This window comes from Natator depressus, chromosome 17 (assembly GCF_965152275.1).
Source record: "Natator depressus isolate rNatDep1 chromosome 17, rNatDep2.hap1, whole genome shotgun sequence".
In the NCBI taxonomy this organism is placed as follows: domain Eukaryota; kingdom Metazoa; phylum Chordata; order Testudines; family Cheloniidae; genus Natator; species Natator depressus.
Window position 1 is genome coordinate 21,935,065 of NC_134250.1, and position 19,613 is coordinate 21,954,677.

At 54.2% G+C, this 19,613-nt stretch overlaps 1 protein-coding gene across 4 annotated transcripts in view; it reads left to right on the top strand.

Annotated features, from left to right (window-relative positions):
- The window catches only part of HIP1 (huntingtin interacting protein 1), a 158,606-nt gene that overhangs the window by 101,620 nt on the left and 37,373 nt on the right, over positions 1-19,613 (top strand). For all 4 annotated transcript variants that reach the window (XM_074974767.1, XM_074974769.1, XM_074974768.1 and 1 more), the window contains exons 2-7: positions 3,407-3,470; positions 6,979-7,121; positions 8,223-8,279; positions 13,048-13,128; positions 17,895-17,971; positions 18,382-18,443. In XM_074974767.1, the coding sequence (XP_074830868.1) occupies positions 3,407-3,470; positions 6,979-7,121; positions 8,223-8,279; positions 13,048-13,128; positions 17,895-17,971; positions 18,382-18,443 (484 nt within the window). The remainder of the gene's footprint in view (positions 1-3,406; positions 3,471-6,978; positions 7,122-8,222; positions 8,280-13,047; positions 13,129-17,894; positions 17,972-18,381; positions 18,444-19,613) is intronic.

The window sequence follows — 19,613 nt, forward strand, 5'->3', positions numbered from 1 at the left end:
CCTGTTCTGTTCATTCCCTCTGGGGCACCTGGCATTGGCCACTGTCGGAAGACAGGACACTGGGCTCGATGGACCTTTGATCTGACCCGGTTTGGCCATTCCTATGTTCTTAGGTACTGTGGCCCCTCTGCAGCTGCATTTATCTGGCACTCTACAACTTCAAAGAGCCGTACTGGGCTGCATGCCAGTGGCACCAGTGTAACTAAGTGGGTTTCTAAATCAGTTTAGTTAAATCAGTGCAAGTCCCTCTGTGAAAATGGTGAAATCAGTTTGAGCAGCTTTGAAACTAATTTAATTAGAAACTGATTTAATTAAATCCAGTGTAGTTTCGCTGTGTAGACTGGGCATGAACCTCGCAGCCTCCTGTGAGATAGGTCAAGATCCTGGAAACAGGCCCAGAGAGGGGACATGATGTGTGTGTGGCCATGCTGTTAATCAGCAGCAGAGCAGGGATAAGAACCCAGGGGTCCTGACACCCAGGCTCACTATAATACTTTTCACTACCGCAGCTGGTGTGGAATCCCCTCCTCTGACTCTCTGGAAGCAGATCCTCCCAGGGTTCACAGGCTGATCTTGCCTATGATGTCATTGAGAAACTCATCTTCCCTGGGGTGGGCTCGGGGTGCTGTGGGCACCTCCAGATTAGAGTGAACTCTGCTCTGCACTCCCTGGTCCTGCGAGGGAGGACGTACTGTAGCTATTGCTTGAGGGGCAAGTACCATGGAAGCTCCTCGGTGTTTAGTTCCCGGAGCGCTGTGGCTGCTGTAGGCGAGCTCTGTGCCCTGCCCTGCACGGTTCCTGCCGGGCTGTGGATCAGATTCTTCTTAGCGTATGCGCAGCGCGCCTCAGGATTCATCACCAAATTTGGTCCAGTGGTTGGATCACTAGCTTTCCTGGCTTGGGCCGGGGAGTACGACATGAACACTGATCCATGGCCCCCTGGAGCAGATTCGCCCATGCTTAACAGTGCTAGCAGTGTGGTGAGGCACTAGCTCTTCAGGCAGCCTGTGGTTTGGAGACCACATGGAGCAGGGCAGAGCTGGGGCTGTTGAACTGAGAATCCTCCCTGGACAGGGGTGATGCTGTGTTGGGGGACAGCTGAATCCAGAAGGAATGTGCCCCTCTCCCTGTTGTTTCACTGCATGTACCTGGGGAGGGATGCAAAATCCCAGTCCGTGCTGCCCATTTGGTACAGCGTTAGGACTGTGCTGTTCCCCAGCAGGTGCATCTGCCCAGTACAAGCTGGGTCCCGTTAGCGGGCAGGGATGGGCAGGCCCAAGCAGTGTCTTGGCCGCATTCCTCGAGGCTGGGGTGGTCACTGGGGAGAAGCACTGCCTTTGCGTGTGGAAGCTCTCCCAAGGTCGGGGAGTTTCTTCTGGCAGCTGGGGCTGTGAGGAGGGCAGGGCTAGAGCAGAGAGGCTGCCACCTTATCCTGCTTTAAATCCCTCCTGTAAAGCTCACCTCCTCTGACAGATCACTCCAGTCGGGCCTTGGCTGGGCATGTGGCAAACTGAGACCTCAGCTTTGCTGCCAAACTCCGCTGGGCTGATCGCAACCACAGCCTCCTGCCTCACCCCCTTGTCGGATTCCCCCAGGGGTTGTGGCTTGTCTGACATGCAAATTGGAAGCTCTCTGGGGCAGGAACTGGCTTATTCATCACGTCTGTCGATCCTCTAGCACAGTGGGGCTCTGGTCCTCGATTGGGGTTCCCAAGCACTACTGTAATATAACTGACGGGAGGCAGGTGGAAGCATGTGGCAGACATGTCTGATCTCAGCTGTATCTCCTCAGAGAGCCCCTGCTGCCTCTTGGGACATGTCTGCAGGTCTAATGGCTATTACCCTACCAGCCTCAGGGGTTGCTCCCCAGGGCCGGTCAGCAAGCCCTTCCTCCCACAGCTAGGGGATAGGGCAGTGAAACTGATTTGTGGAGACTCTGGAGGGAGCCAATAAAGGGTCGAGCCAAAGCTGGATCTGGGCTCTTGGCCTCTGGAAGACAGCAGCAGAGGATCAAGGACTAGTTCAGGCCCCTGTGGAAGGCCCAAAGAGGGAAAATGTGGGAAGGGTGTAAGTGCTTAGGAGAGGATCTGTCCAGACTACATGAGAGGGTGAAAGCAGGAGAGGTGGGACCGTGTGAAGGAAAGAGGAACTTGAACTGACTAACCAAACACATTCCTCTGTCAGGAGAGGTTCCCTCTTCATCTGCTGTGGGAGCCCTGTCCCTAGAGTGGAATCAGTCCCTGAAGGACAGAGCACTGGGGTTAAGTGGGACCTGCCAGATCTCTGCTCTCTGAGTCCCCTGCCCTGGGGACCCTTGTTGGACTGGGTCTGGCTCAGACTTCAAAGCACTGCCCTGTCTTGGTTTTGTGTGTGGGGCTCTTCCTCACCACAGGGGCAGGGAGTTTTCAGATTTAGAAGTGGAGGAGCCCAGCAGGCTGTTGCGGAGCTCTCTGAGCTTAGAGAAGTGTGGTGGATCAGGAGGAGGGTGTCAGTCAGACAGGTGGCCCCTGCTGCTGCTCCCTCTCCTTCCCTTGGGTCTCCCTGGTTTGGGGAGATCGCCACAGGTGAGCAGCGTGTGGAGGAGGGGAGTTTGCCCAGTGGTTTGGGGGTTTATCTGCTTCCCTGTGCAGGCTTGGGTGGAAGCTGAGCGACAGCATCACCATTGGCTCCCCTCCTTGCCCCTCTTTGGGAAGGTTAACAGGGTAGTTCCTGCCCTGCCTCATCTCCCGGTGCATAGTGGATAACCCGTGGCCAGGAGCTGGGTTTTCTCCTCCATCCCTGTCCCAGGCTCCATTACCCCACAGTTCTCCTTTTGCATTTTGAAGCCTACATTGCCAGCACTAGAGAACTAGCCTGTCTCCTCCTAAATGTGCCATGGGATCCGAGGGCTGGGTTCCCTGTGTGCCCCACCTGGAATAGGACTGGGCCGTTGCTATCCTGGGCAGCTGCCCTCTGCATTTGGCACCAACAGCATGGTGACTCCCAACCACACCATGAGCCAGAGCCTGCTGGCTCCATGACCATTGTCCAAGGGCAGGGAAGTGAGTCTGACTCTGGCTTCGTTTCCCTTTGCCCTTCCCTTGCCACAGAGGGGCAGGTGGTGGTGGAGGAGATTATCCTTTGTAGTCTGCTTAATTGCCTCATTATTGTGCTGAGCAAACAAATCCTGGCATCAGCTGAGCGTGGCCGCTCCTAGAAATGCATTCGGGAGTTGGCAGAGTCCAGCTGGCATGGGAGAGCAGCCTCGTCCAGAGACAGGCGCCTGGATCGATACCAACCATCAACAGGTGCAGGAAGTGAAGGGAGCTGTGTACGTGGCCGTGGGAGGATATGAATCAGCCTGTGACCCTGACCACCCCCCATGCCCTTCACAGCTAATGCACACATACCCCTTTTCTGTTTTTCAGACTGTCAGCATCAATAAGGCCATTAACACACAGGAAGTGGCTGTCAAGGAGAAACACGCCAGAAATATCCTTTTCAGAGTTGGCGGCAGGACAAGCGAGCGTGGGAGTCAACTGGAGACTGGCTGGAAGGCAGCTGGGGCCAGGTGGAGGTGCTGGTGTGGAAGTGGGCAGAGAGCAGCCATCATAGCAAGAGCCCCTCATGGACTGGTTGCGACAGAGACTTTGTGGGGTTCCCGTCTGCTGAATGGAGGCATTGAAGCCAAAATACCACTGGGATCCCCTCTGCCCAGCAGAAGGAAGAGTGGGATTCCTGGGGGGGAAGCGTCCGAGTGGGCAAGGGAGGGCGGTGGGGAGTGATTCCAGGACAGCACCACCCTTTCTCTCCCTGGTGCTGTAGCCTTGATCTCTGAGCAGGTCTGTGCCAGCGGCTGCTTGGAGTTGTGTCCATGCTTGGCACTCCCACCGCTGACCTGCCCACCCCCCCCCCCACCCCCCCGGAACTGCCCCAATGGTGGGAAATGTTAGTGTGGAAAGGCCTAGCCAGGCAGAGGGGCCGTAGCTGCAAGAAGGGGGACGGTGTTGTCATTCCTCCCTTGTTACCTCCACCCAAATGAGCTTTAGCGCAGTTGTAAATACCAGGTGTGCTTAAGCCTAAACAGCCCAAAGGTCTGAATAGTTAAGATCCTGCTGAAGAAGAATATGTATTTTGGCAGCTCTGTGGCTGACCAGGAGCCAGGATCGCGCAGCAGGTGCAGCTTCCAAATCGTTCCACTTTGTAGGGAGAAGAATTGGGGAGCTTTTTGCTCTCTGAACCCATGGAGTGTCCTTCCACTGCCTCTGCATCACCCAGATCCCAGCTCCAGGGCCAAGGTAGTGGGGGCAGGAGAGAGTTCAGCCTAGAGGCTCTGGGGACTGGTGGATCCTCTGAGAGCTTTAGTGAAGCTCCTGGGCCATTGCTGTCAAAGCATGGGAGGGTTCAGGGGGAGCGATACCTGTCAGTGCTGGGAATGGGGAGCTGGGTGATGTGTTTCCCCCAGACAAGTCTGGACTCAGTGACAGACCTAATTCTTCTAGGTGCTCTGGGGGTTCAGCCCCAATGGGGGCATGGGGGGATCTTCCTGAGGGTCTCTTTGGAGGGGAGAGGGTGTGGTGCTGGAAGGGGCGGGGGCTGCTTGGTTTGAACCCCCAGGGCACAGTGTGTTCCTGAGCCTGAGGCAGTGACTTGGGAACAGTGCTTCACCTCTCCCTCGCTGAAAGAACAGAATGTCCCCAGCCATTTGAAGTTCTCTGCCTTGCTGAGGCTTGAGCTCTGGGCTGCAGGTTAGCTGTCTGGTGTGTGGTGAGCTCAGCAGGCAGGCTGGCAGGGGCTATGCTCATTCCACCTTCTTGAAGAGAAACAAGCTCCATCAGCTTACAGGAGCAGCTGTCTTGATTTATCTGATGGCGGAATGTCCGTTGCGGGGCTGTTTCCAGGCTGGCATTCTGCATGGGGCCCTTTTGTTTTCGTCTCAGGCCTGTTTTCAATGGGAAAGCTGCTAGTGCACGGGATCCCAGGCCCTGGAGATAAAGCTTCACTGCAGTCCTGTTGGCTTTTAGCTTCTTGATGCAGCAGGCTGCCTGCCATGCCAATCCCCTTTCTGCTTTTCTAGTCTATAGCAAGAGTTAGCGTGGCTGTTCTGCTTCCCAGAGCACTACACAGGGGTCTGTAGAAAACAGCCCTGCGGTGGCCTCATGTGACAGGACCTAGATGGCCTGTAGGCAGAGCTCTCAAGCATACTGGATTTAGTGGGACATTCTGTATTTCCACTTCATCGGGATGCCTGGTCCACTGCCCTTTGAGGTGGGCAGTGAGAAACTGCTTCACCTCCCCTGCAAAACAGCCTGTAGTCGAGGGAGAACAGAGAGAGCGGGAATCCAGGGATCAGGAGTTCAAGCCTCACCTCTTCCATTCACTACTGCTTCTACTTCTGTGCATTTCATACCCCATATTGCTGACCCAGGCTTCAGCCCCCTGCCTTATGAGACAGGCAAGTATCAGCCCATCCCCATTTGACTAAAATTGCACAACGTCACTGGAGGCAGAACTGGCGTGGAACCTAGATCTTTAATCTAGCACACCCAAATTCCATTCACGCAGCCATGCTGCCTTTTAGGCTGACTGTGCCAAATCTGTATGCTTGGCTGTCATATCTGCAGCTACCCTTCTGTCCATTCAGCCAAACTCCCCTCCCTGCTCCAGGAACCGAACCCAGGAATCATGCCCCCCTTTTGCTCTAGCAAATAGTTGAGTAATCCACTGGCAGTGTGTGTAACATTCTCCCTCTAAAAAAGAAAAGGAGTACTTGTGGCACCTTAGAGACTAACCAATTTATCTGAGCATAAGCTTTCGTGAGCTACAGCTCACTTCATCGGATGCATACTGTGGAAAGTACAGAAGATCTTTTTATACACACAAAGCATGAAAAAATGGGTGTTTACCACTACAAAAGGTTTTCTCTCCCCCCACCCCACTCTCCTGCTGGTAATAGCTTATCTAAAGTGATCACTCTCCTTACAATGTGTATGATAATCAAGTTGGGCCATTTCCAGCACAAATCCAGGTTTTCTCCCCCCCCCCCCCCAACCCACTATCCTGTTGGTAATAGCTTATCTAAAGTGATCACTCTCCTTTGAGTGATCACTTTAGATAAGCTACTACCAACAGGAGAGTGGGTTGTGGGGGGGGGGGGAGACCTGGATTTGTGCTGGAAATGGCCCACCTTGATTATCATACACATTGTAAGGAGAGTGATCACTTTAGATAAGCTATTACCAGCAGGAGAGTGGGGTGGGGGGAGAGAAAACCTTTTGTAGTGGTAAACACCCATTTTTTCATGCTTTGTATGTATAAAAAGATCTTCTGTACTTTCCACAGGATGCATCCGATGAAGTGAGCTGTAGCTCACGAAAGCTTATGCTCAGATAAATTGGTTAGTCTCTAAGGTGCCACAAGTACTCCTTTTCTTTTTGCGAATACAGACTAACACGGCTGTTACTCTGAAACCTGTCATTCTCCCTCTAGTGGCTGATCCACACAGAGGGTAGCAGCTGCTGCTTTAGCTCAGCAGTCTGGGCTGGGAATCTGAAGGCCCAGGACTGATGAGGGACAGAAGGTACATAGCAGATGTGTGCACGGCAGCAGGTTTCTGGGCAATTCCAGTGACAGTTGGGGAAGAAAGCAGCCAGGGAAGAGGAAGGTTTTGTTTTGGGAAGCACATTGTTGGCTGGCGCCCTGAAAGGATCCGGCTTCCTTTCCCCAGCACAGCAGGGCCTGTGCACTCCAGGTACCTAGCGTCTTTTGTTGATGCACGCTGGCTGTCTCATTGCATGGGTAGAAACCTCTCTGCCGGAGGGGAGTTCCTAGTTGCTCTCTACCACTTTTCACTGCCTTTGGGATCCAGAATGGGTGAGAGAACATCTTGGGAGCAGCCAGTAAGCCTCATTGTCTCTGAGCTGTTGTGTTTTATGAGTGTCCCTGTCACTTCTGCACACTCTGAGCTAAGGGATTGGCTTTTCCTTAGCCTGCCTCTCACCATGCATCCTGGGAACCCACCACGAAAAAGGAGCTCAGACCTTCTGGTCTGTCGTGAATCGGCTGCCCCTCTCCAGCAACGCTGTGCTCTGTTGGAAGTTCTGCCACGTGTTCCACAAGCTCCTCCGCGATGGACACCCAAATGTACGTGCAGGGCCATGTCTCTAGTAGTGCCAGATGTGGGGGGACACAGGAGAGGAATACTGTGATTGCCTCAAGTCCTTTCAGCCCCGACTGAGCCAGGAATAGGATGATCTGAGAGGCCATCTAAGTGTTGCCAACTCTTGTGACTTTTATTGTGGGCTTTGCAATATTTTTGTGTTTTTCTTAAGGCCTCAGCTCCTGGAGTTCTGTGACTACATGAGAATCCCAGCTTGCATTTTTAAAAAAAAAGTACCGGTTGCAGAGCAAAGCGCTCCTGGAGTTGCCAATGTGCACTAGTCATTGGAAAGTTGGGGGAGTGAGGGATGATGAACAGGGTGGGAATATGCCTGCATTTATTGCTTCCATTCCCCCACGCCCAGCTTTCTGGCCTGCCCCACATCATATCCATTTCCTATCCCTACTTCCTTAAAGAGTCTGATGAGCCCCAGCATACCTGTCCTGATGTGCTGTGGCCCCTGCGTGCTCCTGGGTGCTCTCAGGCCCAGCTCTGCAGCACACCAATGGCAAGAGGGCAGTAGAAAGGGTTAATGCATCATCGTCCCCCCCCATCCAAAAGTTGATCCCTGGGAAGGGAGGCAAGTATTCACCCCAGGACTAACCCTGCAGCCCTCACCATTCCCTGCCAGTCAGCCAGCGCTCTGTTCACCCCCGTTCTCTTCTCTCTCCTCTGCTAGAGGCCTAGGAAGCCCACTCCCTCAGCTACGTGGATATAAACAACAGTAACGCTGTGTCTCCCTCCCCCTTCCATCAGAGAGCCTCAAGCCACTTACAGTCAGGGACAAATTAAGCACTGCTTGAGGAGGGTAAGATGGGATGGTCCTTTCCTCTGTACAGATGGGGAAACTGAGGCACAGAAAAGCAGTGACTTGCCCATGATGACACAACTAGTCTGGGACAGAGCTGGGAATAGAACCCAGGAGTCCTGATCCTCTTTTCTTGCTCTAATCACTAGATCAAACTTGCCCCACTAGCTAGAGCTTTCCCCTCTGGTGCCAGGAGCCTGTGAATGTGGCTGGCTCTCTGGCAGCTTCTGTGCCCCTTCTTTACTCTCCAACTGCCTCCTCTCAATTTCCTTTGCAGGTCCTGAAAGACTCTCTGAGGTACAAGAACGAGCTGAACGACATGAGCAGGATGTGGGTGAGTGGCTGGCTTGCCATGGGGGAATTTCCTGCTGGATGCCACCTGGTGCTCATGCTGGGAGGTAGTGCTAGGAAGTGCTGTGCCTCTTAAAGGAAGAACAATAGGCCCTGGTGATGGTTTGCCGGGTACTTTGTCCATGGAGCAATAGGTAGAGCCTGATTGGAGCTAGGCAGACAGCTGCCTTCCTCCTTCCCCTGCACTAAGGCTACCCAGAGCATGTCTGTCCCAGGCTGCAAGCAGTGGAAGCCTTTATCACGGAGAAGCTAGCTCCCCGTTATCCGTGTGATTGGCATCTCCCCCAGGAGAGACCAGGCTCTGGATCGTTGTGCCTTTGGTGTTGCGTCTCTAGGAATGGGGGTGGAAATCAAACCGAGATTTAAAGTCAGCGCTGTCTGGAAATCATAGCTCTGCTTGACTTTCTAAAATCTTGGCTCCTCGTTGCTCCAGAATGGCTTGGCTTAGACACGCCAGATCTCTCTGGCCGGGTTGGCCTTGCTGAGAGGAGGGACCCAGCCTGAGGAATTGCATTGGGCTGAGTTTATGATGAAGAACGTTTATAACAGAGCTCCTGCTGCTAGGCCCAGCCATAGGTGGGGCACTAGACAGCAAGCGGAAATGGGATGAGGCTGGCCTCCAAGAAGGGGGTTGGAGGGTGGCAGGGTCACAGGGAGTGGAGTGGCCAGGAGCCTGTGCTTGCCCATATCAGCATAAGGAGGGGGTACATGGAGGGGCGCAGGGAGCCCCAGTAGCCTAGTGGAGATGGGGGTCATGGAGTGAAGCAGGTGAGAGAGGCCATGGAAGGTGGTGAGTGCAGGGAACCTGGGGAGACAGGGAAAGGCATGGTGTTTAAAATTTTCAGTGTGGATAGATGCCTCTTCCCCTGAACCATTGCCCTATACGCTGTCCACTAAACTGATATGCTGCCATGGGGCCTTCACACAGACCTCCCGTGGGCTTGCTAACATCTGGCCAAAGGAAATCCTGCTTTGAGGAGCCTCACAAAATCTGTAAAAGATCCTAAATGGAGCAGAGCTCCTCTCCGGCAGAGTTCAGACAGAAACTCAGGGTGAGCTATGGGAGCTCATTTTAAATAGGTGGGGGCGGTACAAGAAATTTGTAAACAAAAACCATGTGAAAGGAGAGTTATGGTTGAAAGTTATTTTCACTGGAGTCCAGCGAACACCCAAAATATTACCCTGGCTTCACAAAAACACTCCAGCCCCTTAAAAACCCAGATGTTAGGCGGGATGCTAGCAGCTAAAGGACCAGTTCTTTATTCTTTGTCCTTCATACTGTCCACCCAGCCTTAACTTTGCCTCCTGATGCACTGAGCAAAAATATACATGGAGGTCAAGATGACACAATTGTGTAATCTCAATTCTCATTCCTGGGATCCATGTCCAGTCAGTTGACCCCGGAAAAGGGGTGAGTTTTGACTCTGGTGTGGACTGTGTTTGTTTGAGGAAGCTGGGAAAGGCACCGGCTCATTCTTAGTAGTGAATGGCGATTATTTTGGTTTGACGTATTCCTGATGTATCTGCTAGCAGTTTTGAGTCTCTCCTGAGTGACTGTGAAGGCAGGAGTGTCTCTGCTTCGCTCCCTGTCTCGTTGGGGACAGTACGGGTGTTGGCTCATTTGGGGTGGGGGCAGGGGATTCCCGAATAATCAGTTACAAAAGATTCCAATCCCAACAGGTAATTTCACACAACACAGAGTTTCGAGAGGGTAAGGGTCCATATTAATAACCTAAGGGGCTTTGTGAAGGCCAGATGTAGCCACTGGGCATTCTGTTACCTGGCGGAAAACAAGTAAAACCCATCCTAACTGGGGGGGACCTGTTGACTTCAATAATGGCTCTTTGCACAGGGGGCTGCATGAACAGAGTCAGTGGGGCTCCACAAAGGCACAGGTGTCAGCCGCATAGGTGCTATTGCAGGATTGGGGCCAATTAGTACACTAGCCATGGTGCCTGCTGTTGGTTTAAGGGCTGAAATGGGACCTGTTTAGAATGAGCCACACTTGCCCTGCAGCCCCCTCTAGCCACATCACAAGGAGTGTGTTGTCCTGTTGGGTGTGATTTAAAGTTGATGTGGGCAGATCAGGAGCCCTGTAGCAAACAGGATTGGTTGTGCAGGATCCCTGGCGGGCGGGGGGGGACACACTTTAGCAGATTCCCCTCCCCACTGCTGAGTGCAGTTACTTAATATCGTAAGATTTCCTCGGTACCTGAGCCAGGGTGGCAGGAGAGCCCACTGGGCTGCTGCCAGTCCCATAGCTTGTTGTGGAGTTCCACCACCGACCATTCAGGCTAATGTGGCAGACGAGATTTCAAAGGGAAGACCAAGGAGTTACGTGAGCAGTTGCTGAGCCATCTGACACCATGAAAATGCCTGTGGTTGACTTGGGATACGAAGCAGAACTGTCAGGAGAATGAAAAGCAACAAGCACAACAAGATCCTCCACACACTGCAGCCAGAGAGAGCAATAGGCACATGGGTCAGAGGCTGCCCTGTGTTAGGCTCTGTCTGGGAAGTCCTTGTCATCAGCAAAACCCAGTTCTTTTGGCAGCTTTGCCTATACCCCACTGTGGAGAAATGGGCTGCAGTTAGATGAACAGTGTCTTTCCACAGGCCAGAGATGAATTCACTTGTTGCTAATAGACTAAGTCTGGCACCACACAGGCTCCTGGTTGCTGTACGGTACGTCAAATAAAACATTCACTAAGTAACAAACAAACTCAGTTCTCAATGGCTCTGTGATAACCCACCACCCTCTGTGCAGAATGGGGAGCTAGAGCTGGAGACGTTAAGGGCTGTCATTAAAATGAGTCAAACAGGAAGGATTACGAATTCCAAAAAGAGGCAAATGAATTGGCAGCGTGCACGCCCAGACAGACGTGCAGGCAGAGTCCTGTATGCCCAGGCGCACAGACACACACAACTTTTTGTCTTGCTTTGGGTTCTGCTCTGTCCGTTGACAGGTTCCATTCGTTGGGTTTTTCCCTTCTGGTCCCAGGGATGTGTTTGTATGCGGCTAACCAGTGGGCAGCAGATTTCATGTGCTCCCAGCACATCTCTGCTTGCCCTCCCTCTCCCCACCACCCCCAAGCAACTCCAGTGACTCTTCTCAGCTGGGGCAGAATTTGGCACCTGTCCTTTTTCTTTGATTGCTAATACTTTCCCATCACCCTTCCTGGGCAGCAGGCTTTATGCACTCACTGCCTGCTTTTTGTTAGCATTAAACCAGCCCTGTGCAAGTTGCTGCCACTGGAAAGAGGTGCGTTGCCATCTCGTCTCTGTGAAAGTTAGTTCAGCCATTTGTTCCCTGCCCAAACCTGTGAGCCTTATGCCTCTAGGTAGCTGTGGAACCTCTTGAAATGCTGGAGCATAGCTCTGCTAGGGAACCAAGCAGTGGGGTTAGCCCGGAAGCAACAGATGCTCAAAGGGGGCCCGCTGTGAACTGTAACCTGGCAGGCTGGGGGACCACCTGCTCTCAGAGCTAAGTGTGCACGTAGGGCCAGATCCAGTCTCAGATGCATGTGAAGAGCTCCCACTCACTTCAGTGGCAGAATTTTGTGTTCAGTATGAAATGTTAAAATAAGTGAAAGTCCAGGGTACGGAGGTGGTGGTTAAATCCCAGCTCTGCAGAAGCAGGAGATTTAAAATTGTAACGCTGGTACCAAGGCCAGCTAGTCTGGTTAGGGATTCAGCCAGTCCAGCAGCTAACTTGGCTGAATGTCCCAGTTATTGGCTGAATAATGCTTCATGCAGAAGGGGGCCATGCCAGTTGGTCTCTGATTTAATACATCTGCTGCACATCTCGCCCTGAGACCCTCCCAGAGGCTGGCTGAGCCTGTTCACCCTGATCTTTAAACATGGTATCAAGATCTTCAGGGATATGTTGGGAGTAGAGATCAGATATCGGGACCTAACTTCTCTGAGCCTTCTCATGTCTGATCATGCCACAGTCCAGGGTATATGCAAAGGGGACAACAGCCCACTTGCCAAGATGCATCCCAGCATGTGGGTAATGTTCTCCTAGCGGGTGGGAGGGTATGCCGGATCAGTGTTGTGTGGTCTGGTGTATGCCGCATGTTGTAAAGATTCATTCCCTAGTTACTGTGAGGCTTTTCCCCCCCTTTCTGGGGGTTTTTAACAACATGCTGATAAATCTGTCTAGCTGACGGAGATGAGCATGGCATAAGTACCAATACTTTTGGCTTGATCTGGCAGTGTCAGCGATTGTGTTGCATGCAGTGACCTGGCTAGCCTGGGAAACAATGGGGGAAATGCTATTGTGTGTGTCCAGTACTGAAGCAGCAGTAGCCCAGCTCGGCGGGCAGCCGGCAGAGCTCAGGAGCTAGGAGCAAACAGACCTTGTCCTGCAGTGAGTGCCTCAGGAAACGGGGAGCCCTGTGAACGGAGAATGTGGGTTGCAGATAGTTATTTATTGGTGTAGAAAGATCAGTGACTTGAAATGTACAGCGTAAGTAAATACAGGGGGTGACGCACACAGTGGCTGAGCCATGTGAGCAGTTTGTGTACCGGGGTGAATAAACAAACCCAGACAAGTAGGAAGACAGGAATGTATAAAGCACAGGGGGAGATTTTGTAGGCCTGAGTCTTAAAGGCACCATGCGATTCCAGAAGCTGCCAGCCTCTCCAGTAGGGAAGGTGCAAACCTCAGCATCCCAGAGCAGCCAGGGGCAGGCTTCTCACCAGCATCAGACCTTGTGCCTCATTTTCTGCTTTCTCCTGTTCCACAGAGTCACCTGAGTGAGGGCTACGGGCACCTGTGCAGCATCTACCTCAAACTGCTGAGAACCAAAATGGAGTTCCATACGAAAGTAAGGCCACGTCTCATCCCCACCTCCTTTCTTCCCTCCAGACAGACCATGCTCTTCCCACCCACATCTGGTCCATTCAAGGGAGCTGAGGTCTGTTGATGGAGTCTCTTGCAGCCCCACCCCTTCAGTCCCCCAGGTGTACACTCTCCTCTGTGAGCTGGGCTGGGAAGCAGAATTATCTCTCTGCGTGCATCTACACTGCATGCTAAGCCTCGGTCTGTGGACTCAGTGTTTCCACATCCACACGACAGTGGGAATGTGGGTTTACGATTGCTAGGCCCCGGTCTCACAGCCAGGTCCAGACTGCACTACGCAGACGTGCTGGCTCGGGTCTGCAGCCTGAGCACAATGACAGGGTTTGGTCCTGAGCCTCAGTGGGACTCAGGGTCTCACCCACCCCGTAGCGGGGTCCTAGGCCCTGGGTCCTGAGCGCTTGCTGGCCTGAGTCAGACTGATTTGTGTGTGCACGGAATGGGGGCTTGTGCTCAAACCTGAGCCAGAGCCTGGGCTTAGTGTGCCGTGTAGACGTACCGTCAGTGCCCCTTGTGTCACATGCTTCCAGCCAGCCGGTTGTGCCGGCAGGACACAGAACTAATGGCCTAGGTAAGGGTGGTGTCAGGACTGAGCTCTGGAGATCCCAGGAGTGACCCTTTAACTAACCTCCCACCCAGGAGGCCTAGAGCTGGTCATTGCCTTGCTGTTGGGAGGCTTGTGTGCTGCCCCACCCAGGGCTAAGTCGTCGTGGTCGTCGTCCCCCCCCGTCCCCCCCCCCCGGCAGCATCTCTGCCACTGCTGGATGTGGAGCACTAGCTGAGCCCCAGAGTCAGGCCTTGTCTTTCATTTGCTGCCCTGGGGCCCGGCTGCCCCAGGGTACAGGACTGTGAAATAAACTGTCAGCTCTTTGTGTCACTGCAGTGTTCCTTAGCTGGAGTCTCAGCTAGGAAATGCCAGATCCTGCCGGGAGCTACCTGCCTTTGTCTTGGGATGCAGTACTCCCGCCAGCTCTGCACTGGGAAAGGTGGCAGCTCCGTCCTGCTCGCTGAGCTGGCCGCATGGAACAGTGCAATGGCGGGGCCCTCTGTGTGTGAGAGCTCCCTGCAACACACGCGGGTGGAAAGGGGGCTTGAGTAGCTGGGAAATGGGAGCATGAGGCCGCCTTCTCCTCCTTGGGAGGCCTGTGATGGCAAATGCTCTCCAGTACTGTGTGAACATGGCCTTCAGACCCCAAAGCAGGGCAGTGGGCTTTGCAGGAGCTAGGCTGTTAGCCAGGAGGTAGGCCCAGATTCAAGAGCCGTTGTCTCACTCTCCAGAGCTGCGGCAGCTGGCAGCAGTGCAGAGGCAGAGTTGTAGGGGGAAAGAGGAGACCCTACTGGCTGTGTAAAGGGGCCTCATCAATGAGCTCCCAAAGCAGTTCCCTCCAGAGGGGCCCTTGGGCTAAGCATGAGGGAGCTGCAGGCAGAGCATTTCCAGCAAGAGGAGCTTGCTTCCTCTCTGGGTCTGCCAGAGCACAGCACTTTGTCTTTGAAGCAGGCTGCAAAGCTCACCCTTTCCTCTTGGCGATGGGCTGAGATGCATGAGGGGTTACTGCATTACGCTCCCCTGGCAGGTTGGTGTTAATGGGCAATTACAGACCCTAATCCTGAGAAAGTGAATACTGCAGTGCTCAGATCCTGTGGTGATGGGACATGGCCATACCTCTGTCCCTCCCAGGGCACTCCCAGGGGCCGTCAGAGTCCTGCATTTCCCCCGTGTTTCTTTCAGTGCCCCTTGCCAGGCAGCGCCTGTGTTGCCGTGTCTCTCTCCCCGTCCAGCTCCTGCAGGGGGCTGAGCAGCTGGTGGCTCTCGCAGCCCATTCACCTTCTGGAGCTGGTGTCTAGCACGCTCCGTGTGGGCGAGGGCGCCCGCTGCGCAGTGCAGCTCCTCGGCGTGAATTCAGCCTTGCCAGGTAGCTGACCGCTGGATTGAAAGTGTAAGCGCAGTAAAAACCACTCCCTCAGCTCCACTCCTTTGGGGAGTGGACAGGAACAGGAGCTAGTATGATGTCGGGATGATGCACTGGGGAAAGCTGTACCAGTTATACAGGTAGAGTTACCCCGGGGTGACCCCGGCTGGACACTCGTAGTCCGGTAGAAGAGCACCCTTTTTTTTTTCCTCTTCGGTTTAGCATCACCCCTTCCCACGGGCCAGGAGCTAAAGGGGGGTTATAGCGGGGTAGCTGCATTGCTTTAAATTCACCCCCAAAGTTAGGTCAGAAAAACTTTCCCATGTAGATGAGGCCTAAGGCTTTGCCCTTGCAGCTTGTATAATGTAAAGGGAAAGTTAGCAGGCGCCTTTATGGGCGGGGAATACCGCACAGGGGTCAGGAAATGGAGGCCTTCTCCTCAGATCCTTCCACTGGGGCTATGGTGGGTCGGAGCACTCGGGACTCTCGCAGAGATGGGGCAGTCATACTGGGACTCCATGGCAGCATAGCTTCCTCTGGAGATCACACTGACCTAGCCCCTGTCCCCACAGTCCCCCTCCCAGGGGCAGTTTCAAGCACAGGACCTATGGCAGCTTGTGCTGGCTGGACTGGCAGGGAGAAAGCGCATGTGGATTTGTGCAGAGCTGATGCCACGGAGAGCAGCCTTGTCCCCGGTACAGCTGCGAAGCTTGGAACCGGTGGAGGGTGGCTGGTGTGTGGCCTTCTGTGAGGTTGGGGGAAGCATCCCATGGAGCCACTGCTCCTCTTCTTCCGTGCTCTGTGGCTGGTTCATGTGAGCAGAGAGACCTGTGTGGCCTCTGGTGTTGAAAGGGAAGTGAAACCTGGCTGAGCCATCTGCTTTAAGCCTAACCCAAGTGCCTGTGGCCAGGTGTGAATAACATGGGAGCTGAGACATGCCCGACAGTCAGCAGATGAGAATGGCTAGGTGCAGTCAGCAGGGCTTTTCCTTGTGGGGGGCTGTTTATCAGCGGAGAGCAATACAGGCTAACACAAGAACATGTCCTCCGGCCCGGAGTTCAACCCAGCATGAGCAGCCCAGCCTCCCTGTAAACATCCCCAGCGTGCTGGCTCCCAAGCAGGCCATCTGTAATCAACCAGGGTGCCTCTGCAAGGGGGAGCTGAGCTGAGCTCCAGCCCTTGTTCCCCAGGGGCAGGCAGTGCCCAGTCCATGCCTGGCTCTGTGACTCCCCACTCAGTGCTTTGATAATTTGGTTACCAAAGTGGCCTGTAGAAAAGGCTTCATCTTCTGGAGCGGTGATACCAGCTATCTCCTCCCCCATGCGCTTGGGACAGATGAGGTTAGATTCTCTGCTTGGCTCTCTGCAGCTAGGAAGATCATGTGTCCTACATGCTCCATCATCTTCCACTCTAACCCAGGAGTGTCTAACATACAGGCCAGCTACAGACACTGATCCTACCACCATGGCCGTATCTCTCTTCCCCAGGAGACAGAGCCACTAGGCAGAGGAAGAGGGGGCTCAGGGCACTAGTAATGAGATAAGGAGCTGTCGGATTCTAGTCCACTGGTTTGAACCTGGTCTGCAGCAATAGGAACCAAAGTTGCTGCTGGTTACTGGCTGTCCGGTGGCCTCTTTGAAGAGTTGGTGTCCTCTGGCCAGGTCTGAGTGAACAGGTGTCCAAAGCACAGTTAAACCTCTGAGCCTGCATCAGAGAGGCCAAGGAATCAGGGGGCCATGGGGAATGGCCCTCCCCTCTGGCCCCTAGAGGGCAGGGTCGGGCAGCCACTTGTAGTGTCCTGCTGTTGTTTGGCAGATGTGCCTGCTTGTTCCCTTCAGTTGCCAAAGGCCTCACCTCAAGCAGCTGTACCGGGGACAAGGCTGCTCTCTGTGGCGTCAGCTCTGCACAAATCCACATGCGCTTCCTCCCTGCCAATCCAGCCAGCACAATAGCAGCCAGCCCCAGTGCTCAGCAGTGCAGTGCCCGTCTCCCAGAGGTGAGGTCTGGGCCTAGGTTGGCTGGCCTAGAGGTGAGGGTCTTCCCCTGCCTGTGAGCTGCTCCCTTTCATCAGCCAGGAGTGGGAGCAGCTGTGTGCCCAGCTGGAGGAGGTGGGGGCAGCCAGCAGCAGATGGGGCACAGTATTTGTGGGGCACGAGAGGAGGCAGCTACCTGAGGAGCCCCAGAGCCCTTCCCCTGTAAGTCGCTGCCCAGGTCAGAGCAGCTGTGCCACACAGAATGTGGCCTTGCTGGGAAACTTCAGCATGAGGTTGTGGTGTCCAGTTGTGATGTTGCTGGCCCGGTGTGCCTAGCTGGGTGGAAACTAGATGGATGTGTGACCGTTGGTCGCTGTTCAGTGCCTTTGAAGCCCACCGTGTGACTGTGTACGTGTAAACTGCAGCGGCATTTTCCTGCACTGGACGCTGCCCTTGGGCACTTAGATGGGAGCCAGTGGGGTGGCTTTTAAAATCCAGAGAAGGAACGTTGGCTGAGGGCGGTGAGCAGTGAGCCTAGCCTGTCACTGAGAGGGGGTCTGCGCACCTGGGCAAAGCATGGCAAGAGAAATCTCCCTATAGCCCCACGGTCTGGGAGCCAGCTCTGAGCCATCCCTCCAAAGCAGTTCTGTGACCTGAGCCCCTTCCATTGGGTGTTTGGAGATCCCTGCCGGGTGCACGCAGCCACTCCTTCAAATACCACCTGGGGTATCAGGGATCTGCCTCTAATCAGAGATGGCTACTTGGTCTCCACTGTGGTAAGGGCAAGCCTAAAAAGCACTAGGGTGCCTGAGGCCCCTTGCTCTGACACCTCCCTCTCTCCCATCTTGCAGAACCCCCGGTTCCCAGGCAATCTCCAGATGTCTGACAGGCAGCTTGACGAGGCAGGAGAAAACGATGTTAATAACTTGTAAGTCCAGAGCGCGAGAATCAGGGCACGTCCATGGTGGAATTACTCCTGCCGTAGCAGAGAACCCAGCCGCAGAAGACAAGGGGGAATCTCTAGGAGTGGCAAAGGGCTGCCAGGGCCATGGCACCCCATCAGGGTCTCTCCCTGGCATTGCTGTGTGAGCCATGGGCAGAGGACATGGCCACCCTAACTGGAACCCTGGTGCCGTGTGTGCCCATTGGCTGGGGCTGGGACATCCCTCCTGACTACCCCTTATAAAACAGTACTCCACAGCAATAGTTGGCTAGACACCCCCACACCACCACCACCCCGGGGCTTCTAGCCAGCCCCCCCCATCCCCCCCGGGTTTTGCAGGAGGGGGCTGGGTGGCCTCTGTTTTGTTTGTAACATTCTTGTGCCCTCTTTCCTAGCTTTCAGCTGACGGTGGAGATGTTTGACTATTTGGAGTGTGAGCTGAACCTGTTCCAGATGGGTAAGGCTCTCGCTTCCACTTGCATTGCACTTGTTCTGCACGGTTGACATATAGCTGTGGGGCTGGAGCAGCCTCGCTAGGTGCTGCAGTGACGTCCCTCTCTGCCCGGCTGAGCGTGGCCCCGACAGCTAGTGTGTATGTGGGGGCGCGGTGGGTCAGAGTGTTTGAGGTCCCAGTCCAAAGCTGCTGTTCGCTCTCGTGTGTGTCCGTCTGTCCTGCCTAGGTGCAGGAAGGGAGTTGACTGAGGGCGTCTGAGCTCATCTGTTTTCCATGCATTCCACCAGAGTTGTTATTAGCTGAAATTATTTCATGTCAGACCAAATGTGCCTGGCTCCTCCCAGTCTGCCCAGCCGCAGCCTGCCTGCCCTCCATTCCAGCCGGCCATGCCAAGCCTCCAGGAACCACCACCACCCCGCGGCATGCTGCACCTCCTCCCCACACCCTCCTTGGTTTGCTTCCCATCTCCGAGTTCTCCCAGGCTTGAATTTCTTCCTTTGCCCTTAGCTCTGAGGTTTATGGCTTTCATGACTGGCGAGAGCAGCTTTCTCCTTGCAAACCCATCACAGAGATGCTGTGTGCTTCAGGGCTTGCTGTGGTGGGGGAGCGACTGGCTCTGCAATGTCTGCTCCTACGGGTCACAGTGGAGCAGAGAGAAAATAACGAACCAGTCTCCACAATGTACACTCGGGTGCTCAGCTGCCTCGTGCATCCATGTAATGCTGTAGGATTCTGCTTGTTGGGCTGAGTTAGAGCAGGGTGATTACTGCTCACGCCGTGCCACATGGGTGCTGTGGAGGTATTCGCTTGCATTGGAACAGGAGTAAAGCAATATGTCAGCGTATGGAGGTTCCTGGATATTGCCATTTCAGATGAGGGGTGATACGGTTGGGTCCTAGCATGGAGGGATCCCGGGGGATGAGCTTTAATAGAGTCAGCGTGGTGCGGCTGTCGCAGTGCTAAAGGCTGTAGCACCGGAGCTGCGAGTACAGCCGATGGAATCCGGTTGTGTCCCAGTGTTGAAGGGCTGTGTTGCAGCTGACTGTCAGGGTCCTAGCTGTGGTAGGCTTTACTCCACTGGCATTACTGCATCTCTAGCAGGGCAGTTGCTCACATGTGATGGAATACAGAAGTGGGGGGGCAGCTGTGTCTCAGGACAGCAGGTGGCCTGGT